The sequence below is a fragment of the Oenanthe melanoleuca genome, chromosome 5 (genome assembly GCF_029582105.1).
Source record: "Oenanthe melanoleuca isolate GR-GAL-2019-014 chromosome 5, OMel1.0, whole genome shotgun sequence".
Classification (NCBI taxonomy): Eukaryota; Metazoa; Chordata; class Aves; order Passeriformes; family Muscicapidae; genus Oenanthe; species Oenanthe melanoleuca.
In genome coordinates, this window is record NC_079339.1 from 25,329,121 (window position 1) to 25,348,186 (window position 19,066).

At 46.8% G+C, this 19,066-nt stretch overlaps 1 protein-coding gene and 1 long non-coding RNA gene across 4 annotated transcripts in view; one reads left to right on the forward strand and one right to left on the reverse strand.

Annotated features, from left to right (window-relative positions):
- Window positions 1-722: 722 nt before the first annotated feature.
- LOC130254037 (uncharacterized) lies at window positions 723-11,750 on the reverse strand. Its single transcript, XR_008840638.1, has 3 exons — window positions 11,299-11,750; window positions 7,620-7,722; window positions 723-857 (listed from the first exon to the last, which is right to left on the reverse strand). It is a non-coding gene; the product is annotated as an uncharacterized LOC130254037 (long non-coding RNA).
- A 240-nt stretch (window positions 11,751-11,990) lies between these two features.
- Window positions 11,991-19,066, forward strand: part of MAPKBP1 (mitogen-activated protein kinase binding protein 1) — a 92,451-nt gene continuing 85,375 nt past the window's right edge. The window contains exons 1-2 of one of the 3 annotated variants that reach the window (XM_056492118.1): window positions 11,991-12,102; window positions 12,884-13,226. In XM_056492118.1, coding sequence (XP_056348093.1) covers window positions 13,110-13,226 — 117 coding nt within the window. In that variant the 5' untranslated portion in view covers window positions 11,991-12,102; window positions 12,884-13,109. The remainder of the gene's footprint in view (window positions 12,103-12,883; window positions 13,227-19,066) is intronic. The other 2 variants (XM_056492117.1, XM_056492119.1) reach the window with 2 other exon arrangements.

Here is a 19,066-nt window from a genome sequence, read left to right on the forward strand (position 1 = left end):
AAGTCAACTGCTAAGCACCTGCTGGGTTTTCTCTTCTGAAGAGCTGCAATGTCACACCAATCCCTCTGCCCTCTTCTGCTTCCCTCTGACTTGCCCTGCCCTCTGCTGAGGGCTTACCAGCTGCACTCTTATTCACAAAACATGTTCCAGCCTAAGGTAAACATCAAAAAAAGCAGTAGAATTTTTGAAGGCATCCTGGACTTCCTTGCTGACTTTCTTGTCTCCAGAAGAAAAAGCCTCAATGGAGACAAAGTGTCTGGTTTATTTTGGTATCCCATGAAGGCTGGAGCTGTTTGTGCAAACAGCAGCTAAAGGTGTCTCTTCCTGCAGGAGCTGTTGCTTGGCACTGGTGAAGCTGCACTGTCCTTGGCCACGAGCCCTTGGCCCCTGTGGCCCCCCATTTCTGATCTGTTTTAACTTCTGTTAAGGTGACTGGCTCTAAAAGCATGACAGGAAAAGAGGGTGATGGCAAACCTTTTGCAAGAACAGTGATTAATTCTTGCTACCCAACCAATGTCTGCACTTCTAGATTGCAATGGCTACTTGGTTTTAAAAAATAGCTCAAGCACACTTGCAGCTCGTGAATGCTTTTGCAAAGCTTTGAATTTGCTTTCTTAGCTTTTGAATGTCCATGGCAAAAAAATCTCACCCCACAAAAGTTTTGTGGCTCTGACATGTGGGGCAATCAACTTGAACCAGGAGGCTTAGTCTTCAGGAAAAAATTTTAATAAACAGCTCCCACCAGGCAAGCTGAACTGATGGCAGCCACAGTGGGAATTGTTACTACTGTGCTCCAGTGTAGACAAGGCCTCATTGTCTGGCTTTGATGGGGAAAATGTCCAGTTTCACAAAGTTTGCTGAGCAAGGGAGAAAATAATTATATTGCAGATCAGCTTACAAGGGGCACATTCATGTTTGAAAGAAAACTTGATTTTCATAGGGTGAGGAAGAAAAGCATAACTGCCAAAGGAAAAAGCCAGCGGCATTAGTGACCCACTAAAATTTCCTCAAGTCAGAAGTTATTCCTGGCTGAAGGTGAGTCCCAGGGGGCTGGATCCTTGACTCTGGCTGGGAGGCAGACAGTGCAAGAGGGAAGTGTGCAGGAAACCAAGCAGCCCTGTGCCTCTGAAGGAGCTCTGTGCTGCCAGCACCTGGGTGCGAGGCAGACATGGCAGAGAGCAGAGCCCTGGTGTGGCTGCACACAGAGCTGCTGCTGCTGCCATGTCACCTCAGCCCCAGTGTCCCATGTCCCCAAGCTCCCCCGTGGGCACTGCCAGGGCAGAAGCTGTGTTGGCACAGTCCCACACCCCCATCCTCTGCCTGCAGCCTCAGGAGCCCACAGGGCTTTGGGCAGCCAGCACCCCCCAGATCACACAGCCCTGCTGCCACCCCTGCGTGTGTGAGCAACCACAGCAGCACCAGTGCCTCCAATCTGCCCAGCTCCAGTTCTCAGCTCCTGGTTACTGCAGCTGAGATCCCCTTTGCAGTATTTGAACAAAACATTCAAAGTGTTTTGCTTCATGTGCTTCTGCTTAGGAACATCACAGGGTAAATGGTGAAGGAATATGCTTTGCAGCACTGGGCTGGCTGTGCTGAGCCAATGCAGCTGGTCCTGGCTGCTGACTGGCTGCCTCCCACTGCCACTGGGAGCATTTGCTGAAGTCATTTCGGTTGTCTCCCCGAGGGGGAGGATGTAATTATCTTCTTTTTGTAAGATTGTATGTAATTTTCTCTCCACTATCTTAAAAAAAAAAAAAAGAAAACTGAAACAGAAGCAGAAATGAACTGTGCAACAAGCTGATAACCTATTAATTCTTTCATTAGATTGAAAGCATAGCTCCAATGAATCTAGTGCTATAAATCTTTGGGGGGTTTGTGGGCATTTCTCTCATGGAAGCATTCACTATTCTCTTTGCAGGAAGCTGCAGCACCAGCAGAAACCCAGTTTGTTGTCATGGCAATGTCAGTAGTTGCCTTCTCTGTATGCCAAATCATAGGCACTCATAGGATCATAGGAAAATTCACATAGGAAAGGCCATCTGAAGATCTGTAGTCCAGTCTCCTGTCCAAGGCAGGGGCAATCATGAGATCAAACCAGGCTGGTCAGGTCTTTCTCCAACCAGGAATTAAAAATCTCAAGGGATGGAGACAGAGCCTCTTCCTGGCCAAACATTTCTAGGCTGTTGCTACCAGCCTTCTAGCCTTCCTAATTCTAGTCATTCTGAGAATAATATTTGGGTTTGCTGTGACTTTGGTATTTAGTCTCTGTGTTTTCTCTTTTCACCACAGTGAGAGTGTAACCTGGCCATACTTTTATATTTCCCTCTCAGTCTGTCCTCCTGCCAGATGACTAATGGGCTGTGTGCAATTTTCTTGTATCTGACATTTGTTTTCAGCCCACATTGGCACTGCTTAAGGAAAGCATCCCTGGTCAGCCCTGTATTTGCACATTAGCAATGGGAACAAATGCATCCATCCATACAAGTGAAATGTGTGCTTGAGTGCTCTTCAGACAGACTTGCAAGCACTCAAAAGTTGCAATTAATCCCAGTCCTTCCTATTTGTTGTCATCTATGTAAAGTGTGCTGGACTAAAGAAAGGAGAGAGCATGTGTGTTCGTGTGTGTCCTTGTCCTGAAGGGCACTTGCCAACCCTGTTTTAACAGGATTGTTTCACCCGTTTTGTGTTTCACTCTCCTCCTGCTGGTGTCATGTTTAGTATACCATGTCCTGTCCAAGGACCAACTGCTGTCCAAGGTTTGTCTTGTTTAATTGAATTATAGTTGCCATGGGGAGTGGAAAGTTCAGATTTCGTTCTCCATGGTGAATTTTGTAAGCCAAGATACATTACAGAGAAAGGAGGAAAGCTGGATCTCAAAGTCTGTGTCAAGGAGCAAGAGGTTAAATAGAGAGGATCTAAAAAGGGGTTTATGGTAACTTGTTGCTTGAGTTCCCAAGGAAATTAAGTTAGAGTTGGGTACAAAATTTAGGCTATTGGAAAACCCCAGTTCCACAACCAAGTGCCACAGCTCTTGTTGTGCCTGTCTCCATGTTGTCTCCCTGCTTGCTGGACAGAGTCTACCCCAGGACCAAGTTGTGCTTTGCCTCTGACACCTGCTGAAGTCCTCTCAGAGCGTTTCTAGAGAACCAAGCATAAGCAAAGGGACTGACAGTGACTGCATACTGCTAGGTAGGATACTGGCAACAAGTCAGGAAAACACAAATAGATGCAGTGCCAGCATTCCTGGTATCTGCTTTCCAAACAGCACCACATGTAGTTTGCATTTCATTCCCTTCCTCCATTCATTGCCCTCTTCCAGCATCTCTGAGGTGAGAGGGTGGAGCTTGGTGTTCAGGGATGCCACAGTGCTAAGCCCTCTACAGGTTCTGTAATGATCTCCTGTGGGCCTTGGTACTGACCCTTGTGCCAACCTGACAGATGGACCCCAACATTGCCCTGCCTGCAGGAGGGGCACACAGAGATGGGCACCCCGGTGGGAAGCAGCAGAACATCTCTGCAGGAGGGTCTGGAACACAACAGGAAGTTTTGGGAAAAGCTCTCTTGCAAGGTTTTGTTTGATGTTTACTTTTGTCTTTTAAGGATGTGAAGGGCAAAAAGTAATGCAAATAAAGGAAACATTCATGAGATGCTCCCCTCCAAGCAGGAGTTCATGAGAACAGATGGGAAAACTGAGACAAAAAGCAGTGCCTGAAACCAGTCCAGCTGAGTATTGCACAACAGCGTGAGAGATCGAGTGGGGTAACTTCCATTCTCTGTTGCATTTGATTTTCTAGCATGCACACTTCAGACCTCATGGGGAGGGCAGGGTTGTGACATGAGAGGAAATTTAGATCATCATCACTGTGCTAAGTGTGATTGTGGGAGGCAAAGTGAGCAGCTGTGAAAACTGATACAAATGGGTGGGTTTCATGGCTTGCAATATAACACTTTGACATCACTTGCTATCAGAAGGACTTGCTTGCTCACTTACAGTTCTGCTCTAGCTCTTTACTTTTGCTAACAACAAATAATATAAGGCATCTGTGGAGGACACAGAGCACAGTGTAGCTGTCATCCTGTCTTTTTCTCAGGGCAAAACCCAAAGCTGCCTGTGTTCTGGTTTACATTGTCAGCTTGCTGCAGAGCACCAAGAGCAGGACTAACTCCATCCAGGGCATTGCCCACTTTGGGCTTGCAGAATATATTCATGCTGCAGTGTTCTTATTAATTACAGCTCTCTGGAAACATGGCATGGGATGGAGGAAAATGAAACAAACAGGCTTATTTAGGTCAATTACAGAAGTACAGGCTAATTGCAAACAAAGTGGCAAAACAGGAGCAGTCGAGGCTCAGAGGAAAACAATGTGAACAGTGACCTACATACTCTTGGGGAGTGGGGGGAGGTTGGACAGCAGGCCATTGGGAGCACCAGCTCAGCAGAGAGGGGTTTGCAAGCAGCTCTCCTTTCAGGTCCCTGGGCCAGGGCCAGCCTCTGTGCTGAGTGCCATCCGTGCAGTCTGTGCAGAGCTGGCTAAACACATAAGAATATTCATGGAGACATCAGCCATCCAGTCTGATGTTTAGCCCCATAGAAAGCTGCAAGGCCTCTTCTGTGAGGGCAGAACCTGGAAAATAACAGCTCCCTGCTTTCCATTGCAGAACAGTCTGGGAATGAAGATGGTTGGTTTGTATGCTCTAGCTTATGCTGCCAGAGAGAGGACAAGTGAAGGACAATCAGTTGTTTAGACACATGCTGGAAAACCTATCTTGTGATCCCTTTTTGTGCCTGTAACAGTAAGGAGCTTTCTCCAGCATAACCTGGCACAACCAACACAGCCCAGCCCAACCTTTCTACAGTGAACAGGCCTCTGGGTGATCTTAGAGCAGTCAAGCAGCAGCTTTCAGCCTCTGCTCAGTGAGCCATTGCAAGTACTTTTAAGACATTCATGTAAAGTAGCTCTTCTTGACTACCTTTCACAAACACCTTAAGCCCACTGCCAACAAGATGAGCTGTGTAGATGTCTGCAGCCCCACTCACTGCAAAAGGTTTATGAACCAGAAGTGGGACAGGTATAAAGTGAAGGCTCTAAGGGAGGCCTTTATCACTCCTCAGAGAGTTCAATGGTAATTTCATCCTGTGGTAGGTATTTCCAGAGAGCAGTAATTAGGGAGAACAATTGAACACAAACAGCCCCTACTAAAGGGAACAAGGGTTTGACATCCCTTATTTAAGTACCAGCTCAGTCAAATGCTTTCCTATCATGTGGTTTTCAGCTCTGGTTTTCCCCTTGCAATTGGGAGTACCCAACATCCAGTCTCTGTGTGCCTGCCAGCCCTGGCACCTGGCCAGTCAATGGGAGACAGCCTTTTCCTATCTGCATGGTGCTGCTCTTGTCTCTACCCACATCTAAGGTCCCAGATAACTATGCTCTAAAAGTGACAGAGTTCATGCAACAATGCAGTCCCACCGAGGGCTTGTGAGATTGTGACACCATTTGGTCCTGTGTGTAAATGGGGCCAGACTCTGCTAGATCTAAGCTTGAAAAGACCTCTGTGGGTTAGCCTGGGTACCATGTCATGGCTTGTCTGACCAGCCAAAGCTATGATGGTGACAGGTTCACTGGCAGTGCCTGGGCTGAATTTTGCCTCAGTTCTTGATGTTTGTCCTCCCTCATAACCTCCATGCGGCCAGCAGAAAGCACAACATGCTTACATCCAGCACCTACCACACAACATTCTCATCCCCTGCTACTGAAAAATGGACAACAAAGACAGGTCTTGCTTCTGGTGGAAATTTCATAGGGTTGTAACATCATTTATCTCCCTCCACAAGCTGGCTAATGCACAAATACGTGGGCCAGGCCACAGCTAGTGGGGATAGCTCACAACTAGTGAACAGTTCCAGTGAGAGGCTGGAACAGAAGTAGTCGGGGCTGTGGCCTCGCTCTTAGGGAGCCACTGGCCCCTGCAGCACTCAGGTGCTGGGGAGGCCCTCCTGAGGACCATTCTCCACATGTGCTGCCCAAGGTGGCTGTGGGAAATCCAGCAGCCATTCCTCCAGGCTTCAGTCAGCTGGCATAGATTTTGTTTTATCAGTCACATCTGCCACAGCACAGCAGGTTTGGAAGCACACCTCACTGCAAACCGGATGCACATGTGCCTCGGGCACCAGGTGAGTCAGAACATGGCCTTGCCTGCAGCTGAATGGACACTTGTGTGCATCTTGCTAATTATGTTAAAAATAGCTTTAATTGAATGCATGGGCTTTGTTGATCCCTTGAAATATAGGAGTGAGACATAAGCAGACTAGTTCACCTGTTATAATAGGAGAGTCAATATTGAAATGGATTTGTAATTTTTTCCTTTAGGTTAGGGAACATTCTTTTAATTCAGAAAAAAGTGTGTGCCTGGGATTTCCAAGTGCATCTCTGCACATTTTGTCTTATTACAGAAACTATCAGTCCTTAGTGGCTATAAGCCTTTTCTAAGCAGTAACTTTCTATCTTCAGCTGTATTTTCTATACTACACATTTTGTTTGTACTCCCCATGGTTTTTCTTTATCAGCACAATTTCCTGGCAACCAGCTAAATGGCATTCATGCATGTATATTTTTCTTTTTTTTAAAAGCACAGCTGGGATCTATGATATAAGTATATTCTCCCTGGATGCATTGTGAACTGTAGATGTCTACAAGGCTTTTCTATGGGAACATATGAAGAAAGATCCTGTGTAACTGCTGGCTGGATTCTAAACATTTCAAGTCAGGTATCAGGAGCCTGGTAAAAAGACCTAAGCTATGGTTGGAAACAATTTCCAGAAATTCATTCTGCTTATCCCTTGTAGCTGTGGCAATAAATGAGAAAGAGGAAGGGACAAAGCTCACTGCCAGAAAACAAGTCAACAAAACCAACTAACTCTGTATTGCTTTCATCACCTGACACACTGTACATTGACCTTTGGAGACCTCTGTGCATCCAGAACAGAATTCTTGGTGCCTTTTGCCAGGGCAAATATCTAATATCTAATTAAGAGGTTAATAATGAAATTATTATTAAGTTCATGCTCATTTTCATAGTTGGAGAAAAGTTAAACATGAAATGCCCTCTATATACTGCCTGGTAGCTGCATTTCTTCTCTTACCCTCTACCTGCCTAGTGTCTCACATGGTTGTTTTTATTCTGGACTAGACCAAAGCTGTTTATCTTTCCTCCTCCACCCTCTCTTCACATCTGAGTGCCTGCTGTTCACTGCTCGAACAAGAAGGCAACAGGAGGAAAAAGGCATAATGGCTCTGCTGAATCAACATCCTGTGGGGCTGAAATGACGGTCATTATCCTAACTGGAAAGCAGCACTATGGCCCTTTGGAGGTTGGAGGGTAGGCAGCTCTTACAGAAAAGGACCAAATGCTCTTCTTACACTGAGTTTAAAGCCTGTGGGAAAAATGTATTCTCTGCTCTTCACTTGGCCTGAAAGCTGCTCAGGAACATAGCAGTGATGGTGTGGAGCAAAATGTCACCACTTTTTCTGCAGGCACATGTGAAGGTGGTCAACCCATCCTCTGAGCTGTGTGGGAGCTATGAATCCACATGGTGTGACACTAATTCCTGACTAACTCACCTGGTCGCTGAGCTCGCCTCAATTGCTCATGCTGGCTGCCACAGCTTCCAGTTTGGAGCTCACTCTAGTACCAGAGAGCAGGTCAGCTCCAGCACATCGGTGTCTGAAAAAATGAAATATTTTCTCAGATCTGTTTCTCTGACTAAGAAAACAAATTTAAAATGGCAAAACCACAAGTTGATCAAGATACCACCCAGGGGCTTGGCTGGTATCAGCACATCAGGGTTTCAGAGGCACAGAGCACCTTGCAGGCCCACCACACAGAGGGTTTGGAAAGTACTTAGTGTATCCAGTCATGGGACTACATCTGCCCTCAGCACGACAGCATGGCTGTCTTGAGACTCACCCCATGCTCCCTGCCTGGCCACAGGTAGTGAGAAGAGCTTTGTAAGGAGAACAGATTCAAGGAAAGGTTTAATATCACACTGGGAGAGCTCATGTAGCACTTCTGCTCTGTTGCTTTGTGTCTTCTTGTATGTGCTCTTTTTTTTATCACCATATTCTTAACTAGGAAAATAACTTTTTTTTTAAAAATCACTTTCAAAATGTTCCTTTTTCTCCGAGCCATACAGGATTACAGAACTATTGCAAAATGCTATTTCTTAGAAAAGCACAGAGGATTTCTGCAACAGAGCAAAACATTTTCAGATACTTCATTACCTAGTGCTTAAAAAGCTGGCATTTAATTTGTTGAGGCATCTGTTCTTTCATTATTTAAGGCATCCCTCAGCAGACTTCTTTAAGAGCACATAATTCAAGACCAAATGCTGGGAACGTTAAAGATAAATGACATAATTTATTCATGGTACATTATCCTTTCTGTCAAGGAAGATTTCATGACTCTAGAGTGAAGATGAAAGTCCTGTTGCTTTTGGTTATCATTAACTGATCTCAGTCAAGGCACTTCCCTGGGGAGATGGGCCCTACAGGAACATCCTGTAAAAATACAAGCCTTGTTCAGAAATAAAAGTAATCTGTGGCAATAGTGAGGAGGCAATAATGGCACCACAAAAGAAACAGCAGCATGTTCTGGGGTGAGTGAGCACAGAGGGAAGCACTTGCCCCAGCACAAGCCACACATGCACCTTTAATGATCTTCGACACAATGACTGGCCAGCAGATTGCCAGCCTGACTGCTGCCATGGGACAGCTTATTTTGGACACCATGAGCAAGAGCAACATCAGGAAGCTTGTCATGGAGCAGCAAGCTCACCAATTGCTTCTAGTCATGCCAGTGGATGAAAAACAGTTTCTCCATTTCAAGCGATTTGGTGTTTCTTGGAGGATAGGGCTGGGAGAAGAGAAGCCATGCAGGACAGCATCATCTGCTGTGGTTTCACTCCAGCTAAAGCTCAAGTGGTTGTAGAGTCAGTGCAATTTCATAGATTTGATATTACAACTAGAAAATCATGTACCTCTAACAATGAAACAGGTGTGTGCTAAGACTTGTACTGCAATACCCAGAGGAAACTGGTGTTTCCTGCCTGTTTCCCTTTCATATTATTGAGATCAAAGAGGAAAAGAGCAAGTGTTTTTGTTAATTAAACTACAGAAAAAGTTTCTTTAAAAACCACAGACAAGATGTTTCTCTTTAGGACAAACTGAAGAAACTGTGACATTTCATGCTGCTTCAAAAATAACGAGAAAGGTAGTATGCTTTAGTCTGAAAATCAGAAACATCTGTTCCCTGTCCCAGTTCCTTTTCAGTGACTTTAGAAGTCCAGTGATATTTCAGAGTTAGCCTGTCTCTTCAGTGGCTTCACAGACACAAAGAATTGTAATCACAAATCACATTATGCTGTGCTCAGCTTCCAACAAAAGAGGAACAATTCTACTTGCATTTAAACAGCATCTCCCAAGCATACAGTTCAGCTGTCCCTTGTTTTCAAAGACATCCCTCAGTTCTTTCCCAAATGTATGCATGTTTCTCCCAAATGTGATGACTCTGATGTTTTAGTGTTGAACAATAGAAATTTAAGAACCATTGACTATATTTTTTTAAACTGTGCAGTGCCAGATCCCAGTCCTGTACAGGCTGGTGCACATTTCAAACTCCATAACCACTGTGAGTAGTTCAACTCACTAGAATTGATAAGCATATGTGTAAATCTTCATAGAAAGGGATTTTATTTTTGCAGCAGCAGCAGGTCTGGTTTCCTTCATGAGTTTCTCCTCACCCTTAGCATAAAGACACTGTTCCTGAGCAATAGGACAAGGGGTTTGGTAGGAATGGCCAATATTCACGTTTTCTAAAAGAATAATTTTCTTATGTGCCACATCTTGGGTCACAGACCATCTCTGGGGCTGAAAGCTAAGACACCCATATGCTTCCATGATTCTATATACACACTCTTAGCTCCATGGACTTCAATTACTTCTATTTTAAAAATAATTGCAATGTTATCAACTCTTGCAATTTTATTATAAATCTCACAAAATTTGATATTTTTCAAAAAGCTATAGTTCCCATAACCTTATGACATTTTGATGCAGCAACAAGCATGGATTTGTCTCTGGCAAGTGTACCAAACAAAAGCTATCAAAGGTTAGACACTGGCATTTTAAATTCACTTCCTGCAAGTTACTGATAGAGATTAGAAGCATATCCTATTATGCCTCTGGGTGTTTTCATCAATTTATGCAGGTTTATGACCAGACAAATCTTAAGATCCCAGTCCTGCAAGCCCTTGTGCCTGCTCAGAATCCCACCTGGAATGCAAACAAACTTTTCCTGAAATTCCAGTGGTGCAGGTTCACACAGTCATAAGCTGTGATAGTGGCAGTGTGCTGGCCACTGTGGAGAAGACCATAACCCATGTGGAACATTTGTCATGATAAATCTCCACCTGTACTTCAGCAAATTTCCACAGCCTGTACTCTTGGAAAGATCATCTCCAATTGCCATGAACACTTTGGGTTTGAATTAGTCACTGAAGACAGGTCAGTTGCTGAAGAGAGGAAAGGGAGCAGGTCACCTACAGTAGGCAATAGGGAGCCAGAAAAATACTTCAAAGACATGGGATGAATTACAATAAATGGCAGGGCAGTTAAGGAAGAGGAGCTAGCAGAACTTTTCCATGCTATGAAAGGCTGGTTTCCTTCCCCCCTTTTGGGGTGTGGTGTGACCAGTGTTGATACACACAATCTCTTCGGGCTGAGAGAGGGAGCTGCATCCTAAATGTATGCCCTCTGACAGCGATTCAGGTTTGCTGGCTTGTGAAATCTGCCTCCCCACCTGCTCTCATGTGGTTAATAGCTGCCAGGGCATGGTAGGGAAGCTGTCTCTCTTCACACTTGGGAAGCATGGGAATTAGCATAGTGGCTTCTGAACTCTTCCACGGGGAACAGGTGCCTAACAACAGCTCCAAGGCAAAACCCTCTCACTAGCCTGATGTATGTTTTCTTTTCTCCTTACCTGCTAGGAGCCAGCCTGCAAGTGTCCAATGATTCCATGGGCACCTTGATGTGCCAGTGGCTGCCAGACTCCTAACAAGAACTTTGAAGAGCTGAGGGAAGAGGGAGCTCAAGGACTTCACCATAGGTGGGAGCCTATGCAGTGGGGCCCTCCTATGCTATTTATTGTGTGGTTGTGGCCTCCCTTGGTCATCCAGGAATACCCAGTTCAGCTGATTATGGGTTTGTCTTTGCCAGCAACCTCCACATCAGGTTGTTGTCCTACCTCTTATATCATGTGTGGGGCCATTTTCCAAATTTCTGGTGTCGCCGTTCAAAGGATGCTCCATATCTGATGAGTTATTGTTGGGGGTGTCAGGGCAAGCGTAGTGTCGTTATTTTTCGGAACGACTACACGAAGTTTGGATGTTAAGCCAACCTGCATGCCATCTCTCCAGACACACTACAGTAACAGGTTCAACCGGGGAGAAGGCGGACAGGGTGACAGGGCACGGTGGAGGCGGGGGGCGCAACCATGGGTGCTGAGGGGCGGCGAACGGCAGGACGGGCCTCTGGCGCGCCTCTGACCTTCCCCCGGGTCTCACTTGGCTCTTGTGTGGCAGACGCGCCCTCGATCCCCATCAGAGCGCGCCGGAGCTCGACCAGCGCCGGCGGCCGCCCCAGGCACAGCCCGCACGGCCCCGCACGGCCGGCCCGGCGCCGCGATCCCTCCGCCAGCGCCGCCCGTCTCCCTCCGCCGCCCGGCGCCGCGGCTTGGCCCGCGCGGGCCGCCGTAGCGCTGCCGGCCGGGCCGGGCTGCGGCGGGACGGGACGGGCGGGCGCGTCCCTGCGCTCCCGGGCTCGGCGGGCGGGTCCCGGCCTGGCCCCAGCGCCTGGCCCGCACCTGGCACGGCGGAGCCGCCCCCTCGCTGCTGCCGCCCCCTCCCTGCCGCCGCCGCCGCCCAGGGTACGGCCCCCGCCCCGCCCGCGGGGGCGGCCCGTGCCGCGGCCCCTCCTCGGGGCAGGCCGGCTGCATGGGCAGGCGCTGCGGGGCACCGCGGGCGCCGGGATCGCCGCTCCTGGGCGCCAGGTGGGAGAGGTTCAGCGCGGCGGGCAGGGGGCAGGGGCGCGGCCCCTCACCGCAGTGCTGCCGCCGCAGGGAGGAGGCTGCGCCTGGGCCGGCTCGGACGGTTCTCTCCTCCTCTCTTCTCTCTCCCCTTCTCTCTGTCTCTCTCTTTCTTCCTCCCGCCCCCATTTTGCACAGAAGCCGGGAGGATAATTCACTGCAGGCTCTGACTGCATCCCTCTTCCTCCCGGCCACCAGCGGCTCTTCGGGAAAGGTGAAGGTGTTGGCCGGGGGTCTGTAATCCTTGGCAGCAGTTACAGTGCCTCCTTGATTCACTTTATAAATAGGGGTAGGGGGACGTGGAAGCATCAAATGCCTTTATTATCTGCTATCATACACTATGTAATTGTACGGACTTAAAACTGAGATAGATCTGTGGCAGTTAAAAACTCCCTCAGTGTGTATTCTCGGGGTTTTTCTGCGGCTCGGCGTTTAATAGTCAAGTACAGCATTGTGCTTTCCAGGCTCTGAAGCATAAGGCGAAATTGATGGAGCTAAAGCAAGGGGTGGGAATTTTTGTCCTTGTCACAAGATGATACTGAAGTGCAAAATCTAAATTTTGGATTTGGGAATTGGTATGGATGTGTTAATTGATACTAAGTGGATGATAATTTATGTGGAAACCTCTGACAGTAGTAATGATGCCTCCATCCCTATAAGCTCTCGTGTGTATATTTCTTGCAAAGAATGAGGCTGAAATTGAATTTACTGTGAACATTGTATTGACTCATGGTGCATCTTTCAGTTTAGATTGCTGCTGATTTGTTCCTCTGGAATCTGCAAAAGGAAAGTCTGCCAGCCTCTGTGAATAGCTTTGCAGTGTAACAGGAGTGGAGTTCCTGAGCAGAATCGCTGAGAGATATGTGAACGTGTGGGAGCAAAGCTGAGCCCATCGGTGTTTCTGCCTCAAACCTGGGCTCGTTCCCCAGGCACAGTCTGTGTGGGGGTGAGCACCTCTGTGGCACCTGGAGATGATGTCAGTCGAAGGGTCTACGATCACAAGTCGAATCAAAAATCTGCTTCGATCCCCTTCCATTAAGCTGAGGAGAAGCAAGCCTGGGAACAAGCGAGAAGATATAGGCAGCAAGGTGAGTGCTGTGTGCTGCAGCCAGCATGCTTTAACTTTGTTTAAGCTAAGTTTCCATCTGTACTGATAATGCTGCTTTGGGAGACCCGGTATAACTGCAGAGTGATGTGGTGGAACTGATCCATGACTGGTCTGTCTTTTAGTTGGGATCTCTGCTCTGCTGCAGATCTTCTTGAAGCTTGTGCTCATATTTTGAAACATTTCTTTTTGCATGTGTGTTATGAACCCAGTCTGTATCAGAAAGCTTTTGGGATTTCCCACACTGTGGTATGTGGAGTTGTTACAGATGACTGACAGGAGAAATGCAGTGCTGCCCCTTCCTCCAAGTTACCAGCTGCTAACCTGCATTACTGGGACCTGAGGATACAGAAACACCTGTTGTGCATGAGTAATTGTTCTCACACTCCAAAGGAGGGTTCTACGAACTTGTGGGGGAGAGAAGGATGATGTGAAACACGTCTTGGGGGTGCCTGTTCAGGTAGCGTCTGTGTTCCACAGGTTGGGATGTGATTTCCTCTGTGTGCCTCAGACCACCTTTCCTTGAGGTTATCTTGGTATAACTGGTTCTTAAAATCCATCATTTTCTTGGTGTTTTGGAGAATTCCTGACAGACACTCACTCTCTGGGAATTGATGGGTGTCATGAGGAGAGGATGACTTAAGCCTGGCTTCAGGGAGCACAAGAGCTGGGTGGCATGTGCTGACAGCAGGTGCCTCTGAGTCAGGGCACCTTGTTCTGTCCCTACCACTGATTCACCTGTAACCCTGGGCAAATCACTCAGCCTTTGTGTAACTCTCTGTCTCCATAAATAGAAAACTTAATCCCTCCCCTTTTGTGAAGACTTGCTAAGAAACAAAAAATGCTTGTAATACACATCTGAAAAGTGTATTCATTGGTCTCAAAACAGTAATGCTTCAAAATCTCTCTCTCTTGAAGTGAAGAGTGTATATAAAACTTCAGGGGAAGTAAATGACACTGTACCTAAAAATGATCTTTCCCCAGCATGACATCCTGTTCTCAGAACTCTGGTGCAGATCAGATTTTCCCTTAGATGGCTCTTTAATACTAAGGAACACAGTATTCTTCTCTTGGCAAGCAAGAGAAAAACCTGCATGGCTTCCTCAAAGTTGTCTAGGGGAAAGTCCTTGGTGCTTGTGCTTGACCTCAGTGTGTGCATGTGCATGTATGTGCATTTCATGCAGCCTGTGGACTGCCAGTGAAAAGTGCTGTGTTGGTGCTGCTAAGGAGCAGTTTGTTGGTCTGTATTCTGCAGAGACTTCAACTGGAAGAGACAAAAGCCACTTGTACCCCCACATGTGGTGGGCATTTGATTTTGGCTCTGTGGTCTGCACACTCCTTTTTAGGGCTGGGACTTGCTGCTACGTACTGTGGGTATTCTGTGGTACATGTTTCATTTTGCTTTCCTTACACATGCCTTTTGGGAGAGCTCCATTTTATCCTTTGTGCTTTCTCCCAGTGTGCAGCCAGGGCTGTCTGAGTCCCTGGGGAGAGATATCATGGATTCATTCTGCACCATCAAACCAGGGTTTCAGGCTTGGATTTTGCCCATCTTATTAGTAAGAGCCGTTAAGCAGTGAGGTGCAAAAAGGAACTGGTGAGGGGTTTGCTACTAGAATCAATTTGGCATTATGAGGAGTTAGGTGCAAGTGTTGGTTTACTGAAGTGAACTGCTCTGAATTAGCTCAAATGAGTTAGGGTCTGCCATCAGTGGGCCAGCTGGAGGGATCAAAATGAAAGGGGTGGGCCCTTTATCAAAGAACGGACAGATGTTGGGTATCTGTGGAGACATTCCCTCTGCTACTTGTGTGCTCCTCTGCTTTCCAAGGTGAGAAGCAGCTCTGTTTTTCTGAAACAGGTTTCAGTCTCTATTTGGTGTGTGTGTGTGTAAAAACCCCTGGGACTAACACCACTATACACATCACTCCTGAGGGATCTTTTCTGACCTGCAGGAAGGAATCTTTGAGGCATCTTTGTCTCTTGGACTTTTTGAGAAATAACTGCTCTAAGAGCTCTGTGAAACTGGTCAGGTGGAAACATGGAAGGGCTAATGAAGTTGGTCATCTCAGCTGGACAGATGTGCAGATGTAGGTGAAGACCCAGCCCTTAACAGTCCTCAACTTTTTATTGCAACCAAGTACTCAATTTAAGCACAAACACCCTCAGTGGCATTGCTTAAACTTCCATGAACTGTGGTAGTTTGTTTTGTCCCCCTCCAGTGGGAAGTGTCCTGGCTCTTTCCTAAGGAACCCTTTGGGCATGTGAGCCTGCCAGGCTGTCTCAGTGGTTAGGGACAGACCCCTTAGGCAGTTTGTCATGCTGAAGAGAAGGACTGTGAAATTGCCTCCTTTCAGTGAAGCAGCCGTGTAATGCTGGGCTGGCCGTGGGCAGTCTGTGGGAGGCTGGCTCTGCAGAGACCTGTTTGTGCATTGCTGTGGAAGGGGGAGTGTGGGTAAATAGAGATATTTTGCATGAAGGCTGTGCAGGACAGGCAGTGTGTTGGGATCTGTACAAGAGAGAACTTGTTTTGTGACTTCCACTGGGACTTATTTCTTGCTATAATTAATGCATGGTTTTACTGTAGAGCTCCAGGAGATCTCTACAGAAGTAAAACTAAGGAGCCAATAGATAATAATGGACATTTAAGAAAAGGAAAAAGGGGGGAAGGAATGGGAGCTCTAAGTAAAGTTTGTTGACAAATTGTTTGGTTTTGTTACTGCTTTTTGAAAACAGCTTTTGACTAGTTCTGTGTTTAGTTTTCTCTTTTTTTTTTTTTTTTTTTTTTTTTTTTTTTTATGTCTTCTGATGTTCAGCTTGAATCGACTTTTGCTGTGCTCTCAGGATCTCTGTTATTTGTGTTGAACCAATTCAGACTTAGAGTACTGTGACTTAAGTCTGAGGCTTGTTGACGGTTGGGATTTGTAATGTATTGGTGTGGCAGTTGGAAGCTAAAATTTCCTCAGATAAGTTGATTGGCCTGTATTCAATTTCTAGAGGATTACTAGCCCTACCAGAAATCCAGCCGTGCATCTGGCCACCGTGCTTGTGATTCCAGTAGAGACACGGGGTTAAAAACTGGGCGCTAAGTGCCTTTGAATCACCCTGCAGAGCAGCACTGTCACGACAGAGGGGAAGCTCAGGCCTGACCCATCTGCCATTGTTAAAATGTCCTGGCTGCTGTAGTACCCTACTCACAAAGTAATGTACCTAAGCAAGTACCGTTCCTGCAGGGGTTGTTTGTGTTGTTGAGCTCTATATTTGTAAATATAAACCTCTTTTTAACTGGCATAGCTGTTCTTGTTTTAGGGGGGATGCTGTGGCAGGTATGCTTAGTCAAATCAGACTGTGAATGTCAATGTAGAAACAAATTGCTACAAAACCTGCTACAAGCTTTCCCTGAAACAGGAAGCCAGTGAATCAAAGAAACAATTGGAATTTGATGCTGGTTTCTTTGATCTCTCCTGTTTTTTCTAAGCCAGAAATATTTCAAGTTGCCTGTTTAAAAGAGTACTTTGACTAAAACCTGAATTCCTCAGCAGGAAGTCATTCAGCAGGGAACTGTTGTGTTGTGGTCTCTCCCCTCTCCAAGTGGCATGCAAACGTGCAGCTGGAGTGCCTGTTCCTGCCCCACGATGCTGGGTTGGACTGAGTGGCTCTGCAAAACCTTCTTGAGAGCTTTTGTTCTGAAAATGAGCCCTGACTAAGTTGCTCCTAGTGGGACAGGGTTTCCTGTCCTCCTTTGGTGAGGCATGGTCTGTTCTTACTGCCAGCCAGTAGAAACAAGTACTTCTGTGCACTTCTGCATCCTGCCAGTGAGTTTGCACAGATTTAAGAGGAAAGCAGATCCATGGAACCTCAAGCCCCTTATGTCTTGTCATTCTCAACGAAATTCTCCAGCTTCTTAATCCCCTGAGAAGCTGGAGAGCTCAGCTAGGACCATAGGCTGTCCTGAATACAGGAGAATGGAGTAATGTTTCTGGCCTGACCTGTAGCTTCCTGCCTTCAGCACACAGTCCTTTTTGTTTGAAAATATTGTGGCATCCAACATGAATCAGTGTCAGACCACTGCCAGTCTTAACTGGATCAGCTGAGAATTGCTGAACCTGAACTGGAACAGAACCAAAAACCACACAAGTTTGTTTCACTGATATAAATGCATCAAAAATCATCACCTCTTATTAAACTTCAGGTACAGCTGAGGCTTGTTGCAGAGTGGGATTCTTTGTAAGTCTTTGGAAACAACTTGGTCCTGCAGCAACAGAACCTGCTGAGTTCCCAGGGAGCTAGATGTGGGGCTGAGCAGCCTCACTGTGTGGGAGAGTTAGGGAGCAGCCTGGCTGATGCTGACATGAGCTTTTATTTTGGCAGGATTTGGAAGAGTCTTCCACAAAATGATGGTGCTTTTGAGGAGCTATTCAGTGCAGTATTGCCTCATTCACCCTTTTTGTTCCACTGCAGTCCTACCTAGTGGTGCTCAGCCTGCCATGTCTGGGACCAGTGCAGCCAGGGCACAGCTGAGGGAATGCCTCTAACCCTGGTCTGGATGCCTGCTACTGTGCCTGTTCTGTTTCAGCATCCATAAATATTGCTTGAGCCCAGTTGATAGCTGGGGATCTCTCTCACATCTCTGCACTGCTCAGTCTAAACACACCCAATTGCTTCCACAGCTTAGGGTCTGCTGTCCAGAGATAGAAGGGATTTCATCTCTGCCTCTGGTCAGGCTTATAACAGCGTCCATTAAAGCACAGGACAAAAGCTGGTTGGGTTCTCCATAGCCAGACCTGCATTTCAGTGGTGTGTCTGTATCTGTAGATAGTCGCTGGAACAATTGAGAGTGTCATAGCTCAGGGGTTGAATGTTGCCCTACTTGGGTTGCTCTGGTCCCCCTTATTCCTTCCTTGGATATGTGGTGCTTAGGGTGATTCTGTGTGTGTTAATAGTTTCATACACAGCATTTTCTTGTTCTGTTCTTCACTCCGTGAGTGATGTGCCTTGCCATGAAAATACAGGATGATCTGGCTAGCTCCCTTAGTCTAAACATCAGTGTTAAATGTGACTTACATTCACAGAGCATATCAAAGCCAGAGTTTTTCTGCGGGTGAGCTGCAGTGACGGTTGACTTTGGTTCTCAGACTATAGTGGATATAAAAGAATATAACAGTTCTACATATTTAGTCTTGTAGCCTGCAGTTATATCCATGAAACGCTGTGATACTTCTTGCCAGTCTTGAGGCAAGGTTGCTGGTAAGATCCATCCTTCTAGCCAGCCCTAAATCATGTGCTGTCTTTGCTGTGAAAGACAGCAGGAAGGCATCTCCATGGCAGGGGGAGCATGATGGATGATGTGCTGGGGTGAAGTCAGCATAAATAACACAAACTAGGTCATTTGACTCATAGGTTTTAATGGTTCTTGCTTCCTGTGGATGGTCATACACTGCTTACCTGGATAGCCTTTCAGAGCTGCTGTGGTCCTGCCTTGAATGTTGTTTTTCACCTCCTTCAGATGAGCTGGCACCCTCTGAGAGGGCATGTGGGACTTGGCTAACCTGGCTGGAGAGACTCATAAGCAGGTTTTACACTGCTGTCCCTGCTGTGCTGGGTGAGCTGTGCACAGGATCCCCCCTTTTGTCCATGGGCTGTGAAGCGTGTAGTGTTTGCCAACTGGGATAGTAAGCTAGCAGAGCTCAGAGCTGCTCAGAGGTGTTGCAGGTGGTGCATTTGCTGCTTGCTAGTCAGAGCTGTTGCTCACTGTGGTGGTGAGGGGGCTGGTGGAGAAAGGCATCCTCAGACTCAGCAGAAAGAGACCTCCTTCAGAGTTACCAT